This window comes from Antrostomus carolinensis, unplaced genomic scaffold (genome assembly GCF_000700745.2).
Source record: "Antrostomus carolinensis isolate BGI_N321 unplaced genomic scaffold, ASM70074v2 scaffold30663, whole genome shotgun sequence".
NCBI classification, from domain to species: Eukaryota; Metazoa; Chordata; class Aves; order Caprimulgiformes; family Caprimulgidae; genus Antrostomus; species Antrostomus carolinensis.
This window is the reverse complement of record NW_010307796.1, coordinates 1-8,160: the sequence shown is the minus strand read 5'-3', so window position 1 is coordinate 8,160 and position 8,160 is coordinate 1. Positions and strand designations below refer to the sequence as shown.

At 53.9% G+C, this 8,160-nt stretch overlaps 1 protein-coding gene across 5 annotated transcripts in view; it reads right to left on the bottom strand.

Annotated features, from left to right (window-relative positions):
* Nucleotides 1-2,047, bottom strand: part of TP73 (tumor protein p73) — a 26,218-nt gene extending 24,171 nt beyond the window's left edge. For 2 of the 5 annotated variants that reach the window (XM_010165572.1, XM_029084402.1), the window contains exons 1-2: nt 1,962-2,047; nt 1,148-1,271 (exon numbers count right to left, since the gene is read on the bottom strand). In XM_010165572.1, coding sequence (XP_010163874.1) covers nt 1,148-1,271; nt 1,962-2,020 — 183 coding nt within the window. In that variant the 5' untranslated portion in view covers nt 2,021-2,047. The remainder of the gene's footprint in view (nt 1-1,147; nt 1,272-1,961) is intronic. The other 3 variants (XM_010165568.2, XM_010165571.2, XM_010165570.1) reach the window with 2 other exon arrangements.
* Nucleotides 2,048-8,160: the final 6,113 nt, after the last annotated feature.

The window sequence follows — 8,160 nt, the reverse complement described above, 5'->3', positions numbered from 1 at the left end:
CCCAGCGTCGGTGAGCACCGGGAGCCGCAGGCGTCACATGTGGACTGAGCCGTCCCTCCACTGCGGTCCCACCTCTTGTCTTTCAGGCCAGTAACATCACATTATCTGTACATTTATTTCCTGTATGATGCATTTTGGTGCTTCCAGCCAGTGGGAGCTGGCTGGGGCTCGCCGGCACTGGCAGCACCCCAGGCTGCACCAGCTCTCGCCGAGCTCGGCTTCGGTTACAGTGGGAATGAGGAGAAAGGCGATGGCTCAGCGAGGGGCAGCTCCCCAATTAGCACCACCGCCTGATCCCTCTGCCAGGCTCCTGCCCGCTGCAGACAAAGGCCAGGGAAGGGAGGGAAAGGGAGGGAAAAGCGAGGGAAAAAGGGGCTGGGGGAGGGGACGCAAGCTGGTGAGGAGGGAAACGGCGGCTTTTGGGAGGGAGATGCTGCCAACGGCCAGCGTGGATTCAGGGATGCTCCCAGGAGACCACCCTGCTCGGGGAGCTGGATGTACACAAGGCACCTGCACATCTCACACCCACCATGCTTTTCAAACCCTTTGCTTTAGACAGAGACGCATCGGCTTCTTGGAGGAAAGCACCAGCAGCAATGGCAGGGACCCTTGGGGACCACGGTGGGAGCAGAGCTGGGTGATGGGACCGTAACGTGTCCCTCCAGAAGCTCTGCCTGGCCAGCAGCTTACACACAGCTTTTACTACACAGCATGTTTGTACCAGAGCGAGTTCTACCCTCCTCCTGAGCAGGAACTCGAGCTGCATTCAGCGCAGAGCCGCTGCTGCAGGCAGCAATGTGACCTCTTCATAACGGTCTGAGTCTTGGGATTGTCCTGTGCAGGGACAGGAGTTGGACTCCACGATCCTTGAGGGTCCCTTCCAACTCACAACATTCTGTGGTTCTATGAATAAGTAGCCACTAGTTTAGGGAACACTGGACCACTCAGCCACAATCCTGCAGTGCCAGCATGGATGACAGGATGTCAGACCCTGCGCTGATGACAGCAGCGTGGCACCTGCAGTGTTCGTGTTCGGTTTAGGAACCCACAACCATCCCACTTCCTACCCCAGAGCCCCCAGCTCACTGTGGGGAAAACAAGTTTGTGTTTGATGCAGCTCCCATTTGCACGGTCAGAGCACACTCACCATGACCGAGTCATTCATGCTTCTCATCTGGAAGATGTCCATCGTGACCTCTGTGCGGTTGGAGACCTCATTGCTGCCTGCATGGTTGGATGGAGGGAGGTTGAAGTAGGTGCTGTCTGGCTCCCTGTGGAAAAGGTGATGGCAGACAGTCAGCTATCCCGCTCTCCAGCACAGCCAGTCCCACCACCGCCCAACAACCTGCAATTCCCTTCAACCTTGTCCCCTTCTCAACTACTCCCTCCTTCCTCTGCTTTTATTCTCACGTGGCACAGCAGGCTTTGCTCAGGCATACTGCTGCCTGGTGGGTAAAGCAAGGAGATGGGAAGTTTTCATCCACCCAGCTGCTCTACAGTATCTGTCACCTCGGGACGTCCTTAAGTGAGAGGATCCCAAGCAAAAAAAGAGGATGAAATGAAGCACAGTCCTTCCTTGCATGATTAGAGTGTGAGGCTCAAAGGCCAGAGGACTTGTAAAAGTCCTGGTGTGGCTGGAAGATGTTTTATTTCAGAAAATGCCTATTTTAATTAGGCAGCTACCAAACCTCATGACCTCATGAGTGGAAAGTGGCAAGGAAGAGCACATCCTCCCAGGCTCGAGCTGCCTAGTGTCACCAGGGCAAAGGGTGAAATGGTCTGAGCAGAGAGATCGGAGTCTGGGAGTAAAATATTGGATGTGGAAATGTGAAAACTGGAGAATGCAAAAGAAACTCGTCCCTTGGGGCCACAGCAATGGTGTGTGCTATCACAGCCTACGGAGCAAAGGGCCACGTCTGCCTCAGAATATAAGTCAAGGTGAAAGATCAACCCCCACTTACAGCGTGCTCCAGAGGTGCTCAAACGTTGTGCCTTCATCATCTGGAGATGACTGGGACATCTTCACAGAGGGGGAGTCTGACAAAGGATAGATCGCTCTAGGGACAAAGACAAACAGCAAGGTTACCATGGCTAGAGGGTCATCTCACGCCAGCAAAGCAGCCAGAGAAGGGCAGGAGCTTCCCACCTGGCTCCCAGCGGGACAGAAGGGACCGGAGCCCCAAAGGACCCATCGTGGGGGACATGGGGACAGTGCCCTAACCCCGCAGTGGACCACAGGCAAGGAGCAGGGTGCAGAAGGGGTGACCTGAGCTCAGCCTGTCTCGACAGATGGCTTGCACAGGACAGGAGGGACTGGAAAAACCTTCAGCATGAGCTGGGACTATAGAAAGCAGAATAAACCAGCCAGGCTTTCCCTCAGGGTGGTGTTTCTGGTGATGACATCACAGGACAGGGTTCTTACAAATATGTGAGTATTTTGGAAAGGGTATTGAGATGCCAGCTGCTGAGCGCTGACCCTGTGACTCCAGGCTCCCATTTAAGATGTTTACGATGTTCTTCAGCGTGGCTACAAGCAGCTCCCCCAGCCCTGGACAGGCTTCACACAACTGTTCTTAGTAGTCACTTTAGACCAGCTTCATTCAGAAAAAGGCTTTGATTTTCGGGTTAGATACAGCAATACCAAACCCTGGAGTATCAGCTCTCTGAGTCAAACTGAAACCCCAGCTAGGAGGCAAAAAAATAATCTTGCAGCAAGACTCAGAGCTGGAGATACCTTGTTGCAGCCCAGGTTTGGGCTGTACTGGGTGGTCCCTGCTCTGTTGTGGGGAAATCCTCTGCTGCACATCTGGGGAATACGGGAGAGGCTTTCCTGTCTGTGATTCACAGCAGTGCCACAGATTCAAACCACAGACTGTGCCCTGTAGGCTGGTATATGGAATATCTTCAGCTGCCACCAGCTCCAAGCACTGGGAGGAGCTCAGGCATCCCTCACAGCCACTGTCACTTAAACAACTTCAAAAGAAGCCTGCCTATTCTCATGTAGCCCTTCAGCCCTCATCCTGGTTTATCCATTTGAGGCACGGGGCAGCTTTTATCCCAGGAAGATCATTTCCCAACAGGCTAAGGTGTTTTTCTCAGGAAGCTCTAGTTGCAAATGCCCGCACACCACAGAGGCACAGACAGGTAAGACACCCAGTGCACAGTGCAAGTTTGCGGTGAAGCCATGATGCTGATATCCTAAATCACTTGTTCAGAAGTTAAAATGACCCTTCCTACTTCCAAGCAGTTTCCAAACATCATTGAACGGAATATTTTGCCCCTCAGGAACGTCCCCTCTGCTTTGCAGACGGGGCAGTGTCACTGGGGGAAAGCACACGCTGTTTCCCCGGGATGGCAGATGGGAAGTCCATGGCAAAGCTGTTTCTTCAGCCAAAGCCGCCTGAATGCTACTGCACGGGATGGCCAGGGTCATCCTCAGCCCAGCCTGTTCCTCCTGCCCCTGGACAATGTTTCTTGGCCTCATTCAAGTGCAGACGGAAGCACGCAGCGTGCCCTGGCTCTCCTCTGTGCCCAGCCCCTCTCCAGCAGTGCCGCGGAGCCATTTTGAGCCTCGTGCTGCCTTCCTCCTCTGGCAGCCCCGCCATGCCACCATCCTCCTCCTCCTCCCTCACCCACTCCCCAGAAGCAGCAGGGCCACTCCTCTGCCCTACCCAACATGAGTGTTCCCCAGGCACCATCGGCTGCTCCCTTCACCCGCGCCAGCGTTAGCATCTCCTTTCAACTCGGTACCCACATCTAATAGCGAAAGCCTGAGAACTTCCTGCTTTGGGGCTGGAGCCGAAGAACACGAGGGCAGCTGCTCTCTAACTGAGTGATGCTCAGGGTCGCCCAGGCCCCTTGAGTCATCTGGGGATGGGGGTTAAACCGAAAGCAGGGCAGTGTCCCCTGACACTGAGCCCGGGCTGCTTTCTGCTGCCTGGTGACTCCTCTGCCAGACACGGCATCTGCAGATGCTCTCCCAGGGGGGTTTGTCACAGCAAAGGAGGGCTCCTTCCCCATGGACCTCACCACAGACTAACTAGCGATGAGAGCCTGGTCTCCTCCCATCCCTCCTCGTGACACACAGAGAAATGAAAGGACCTACGGGGCAGCTTTGAGAAGAGGAAAAGCCCAGAGCTGAGGCAGGCGACTGCTGGTGGCCTTACCCTGCTTCCATGCTGCTTTCCCTGGCCTGGGTCAGCGGCAGGTTCAGGAAGGAGCTGGGCTTTTCTCTTTGGTGGAGAAAGCACCTCCGCACCGCCCCGGCTGCGTGGGCATCATGGGTGACACCAGCTCTAACCACGTGGCTGCACTCGTTTTCAAAAGGGAAAAAATCTGAATATTTTAAGGGCGTTTTGGAAGTTCCCTTTCTCTTTCACAGCACAAGCGGTGCTTGCAAAGCCAGGTCAGTATCTTCTCACATTTGAGCTCTAAACTCCGTGGTATGAAGAGCAGCACGGGCTGTGGGTGTTGTTAATGCACATCCCTGCTGCAGCCATCGCTGCACATCCTGGGAAAGCATCTCTGCAGTGAGAATGACAGCCTGGCACCTCGGATGATAAAGAATCTCAGCAGACTACACAAATAATGATCTCTGAGGTTGGCAGTGGTCCTGATGACAGTGTAATTTACTCTAAAATGAGGTACCATCTAGAGTCCATTATGTGATGAATGGTGGAGATATTCACATCCAGGGAAATGGGGAAAGTGCTCTGATGGTGTGGTCCAGCAGAAGGAAAAAACCCCATGGGAAGCACTGAGGACCCTGTGGCACAGCCTGATTAAAGCAGAACTAGGAAGAGCCTTAGAGACTGATTCCGCATTGCTAGATGGCTTGGATGTAATTACCTTGCCAGTACCTGGAGGCTATCTAAATGGCTCTGGGAGGGGACTAACCTGGGGCCAAACACATCAGCAGTGGCAGAGCTCAGACCTGCTGTAGCCCAGGCTCAGCTTCTCCACCACTTCCAGCCCCCAGGTCCATTTGGAGGCTATGTCACCTCTGCCATCACTGTGTCACCTCCCTGATGTCCCCTGCTTCCCAGCACCAAAGGAAAGACCTGAGGTATCACCTTGACTTTTCTCTAGCCAAACCCCCAGCAGGAGGATTTAACACCTCCAGAGACCCAAACCTGCCTACTGAACCTAGGACCTCTGTCCAGGGAAGGGTACAGCAAGGTGTCCCCTGTCCCTTCTGCCCCACTGCAGATGGGAGGTGATGGGGGATGCTTGGCATGGCTGGCACAGGGGCTGCACCCGTGGGCACATCAGCAGTGGGGGGAACCTGTGGCAGGACCTGCACCAGATTTCTGGCAGGATTATAGAGGAAGAAAGGCTGAAAGGTGCAAACTCGGGGGTTGGGTGCTGGGCGCCGAGGCTGCCGGAGCCAGTTGCCTGGTTTCACTGGGGAGAGCTGCTCTCCGCCGTTCCCTGGATTGCTGCTTCCCTCTGTTGCTGCTACTCGGGGCATTGCAGGGAAATTGCACACGGGAAAAAAGGCCAGGAATACGGAAGGGAATATCCATCACCTCCGCTTGCGCTGGGGCTCAGCTCAGTCCCTTGCTGGTTTAGCATCCCCCGGGGCTGCGGGAGCTCCAGGGCTGGTTCCTTCTGGCCACAGACCTTCCCCGTGAATCGCCACTGCCGTGATTTCCCAGGGATCAGTATGGAAATACTCAGTGTCCGCAGTCTTTTCCCCACTGCCAGGACTTTGGTTATATCTACAAAGCCAAGTCAGCCCCAGCTCAGCTGCAGCAGCCGTTCCTCCCCCAGGCCCACACAAGGAGAATGAAAAGCACCCGCCAAGGTCTGCTACAGCCGTCCTGAGACAGGGGAACAACTCTGCAGAAGCAGAGCAGATGAAATTGCATATATTCAACCATGCTTCATTCATGTTTTGACCACAGAGCAGGAATATATTCTTAGGATTATAATAAATTCAACGTCCCTCTCTCACCAATATCAGGAAGGTGAAGGGTACCGCGGGCGTAACGAGGGGGCTGAACCTTGAGGAGAGCGATGCCTGGCAGCTGAGTTTCCGCTCTCTAGAAGCAGCATCTTTGATCTCATCATTAACTTTAAGCCTCAGTTTTAGGCACTTAGAAATGTCTGTTGCTATTTCACCCAGCAGTAACATGTTCACCCCTATCCTGCCACTCTAACAGCCCGGAATGAAATGTGACAGCATTTTGCAGCCACCTTAAAAGGAGATAAATGCACAGAAGCCTGTACAACCGGGCTATTCCTAATCCCTAAAGACTCCTGGCCCATCCTGAGAGAGGAAGACTTTGGGGACCTATTTCCAACTCTCACGTTGAGCTGTTGTGTATTGCTTAATGGTTTGTGAACTGGCCCCTGGAGCTTCTCTCCTCCCCTCCTCTGTGCAATGAGAACCATCAGGCTCATCCTGCCCACAGCGAATAACTTAATGTTTGTAAAATGCTGGCGGATCCCAAGGTGCCAACACTACATCTGTCTCAGATTTTGAAATTCACACCTGCAAAACGAGGCTTGTAAAAGTGACCGAGAGCGAGCGAGTTTTTCTGCAGCCCAACTGAACCTCAGGAGCCTTCCTTGGGGTCCAGCAAATTATTAATAATTTTCTTTCCAAGGAGCAGGCAGGTTCCAGAGCAATCCTCTCTGACAAAGTGAGGAGTCAACAAGCAGCTCGTGGTGGGGCAGGAGGCTGAACCAGCCACCTCTCCCTCCCACCCTGGCAGCCCAGCGCCAGCCCTGCCTGGGGACGCGGCAGCGGGCAGCCAGCCCCAGCATCCCGCCGGTACCCAGCCCCACCTCTGCTTTTCCCAGACAAGGCTTGGCTGGTTTTTCCTCCTCAAGTGCTTTAACTCCGGATCTAAGGCACTTGGGACCAAACTTTCTGAGATGCTTTAATATTGTGTAACTAGCCTACAAAGCAAAGCAGCCACAAATCATCTTCCAGCTGCGTTATCGAGCACTCCGGAGAGGGTCGTGCTGAGTAACTCACACACACAAATAGCAAGGGGGTTCCTTTTGTCCCTTTTTTCCCTCCTACCTGCTTTGGCTCCCCAAGCGTTTCGAGTTCCCTCGGAGGTCTCCCGCGGACAGGAGCGGCCTGGGATTGAGGATCTATGTTATTTACTGCCCTACAATCAAGTAGCGTCCCGGTCGCCTAGGCAATGACATTGGAGCTGTTGAAAGCTATGTGAAAAGTGAGGCAAAGGCTTGTGCGCTCCTTCCTGGAATAGGAGGCAGTTGCAAGGGGGTGGGGAATGCTCAGCCAAGCGTGCTGGGGAATTAAGCTGGTCACCAGTGCCAAAGGGACTCGGGGGCAAGCTGGCTCCCGGGGCTCTGGCAGCGGCAGCCCCCAGCAGTGCTGTGCCTGAGGTGGGGTTTAATCACGATGGAGTGTGCCAGGAGGCTCAACATAGACCAAAGGAGGCTTTTCCCCTCCCCAGATTGATGGAGCGAGTTGGTTTTGTGGTTGTGTTGGTCAAAATGACCAGCTCGTCTCTCCTGGGGTGTCAGAGGACCGGAGCAGCAAGGGCCCTGCATTTCACCCTGCATTTCACCATGCCCATCCCATTGTGGGAAAAACAGCTTGTTGAGATGCAGGTAGAGTGGCAGTGGATGAAGATTGAACATTTCTGATAAAAAACCATCAGCTGTGAGACTCTGATTATCTGTGAGATAAGGGAGACCTTATCGCTCTCTACAACTACCTGAAAGGAGGTTGTTGCGAGTTGGATCTCGGTTTCTTCTCCCAAGTAACAAGAGATAGTACAAGAGGAAATGGCTTCAAGTTGCACCAGGGGAGGTTTAGGTTGGATGTCAGGAACAATTTATTCACCGAAAGGGTTGTCAAGTGTTGGAACAGGCTGCCCAGGGCAGCGGTGGAGTCACCTTCCTCACCATCCATGGAGGGATCTAAAAGCCGTGTAGATGTGGTGCTGAGGGACATGGTTTAGTGGTGACCTGGCAGTGTTGGGTTTGTGGTTGGACTGGATGATCTTAAAGATCTTTTCCAACCAAAACGACTCTGATTCTGTGTGTTGTGTGGCCTCACCGATACACCTTCTCACTGACACCGGGTTTGGAAAGTGACCGTTTGTTGGTCCCTTGCCCGTTACCCTGCGCTGGGTCACCAGGGCAGAGCAGCGAGCGGTGCTCATTAGTGCTCGT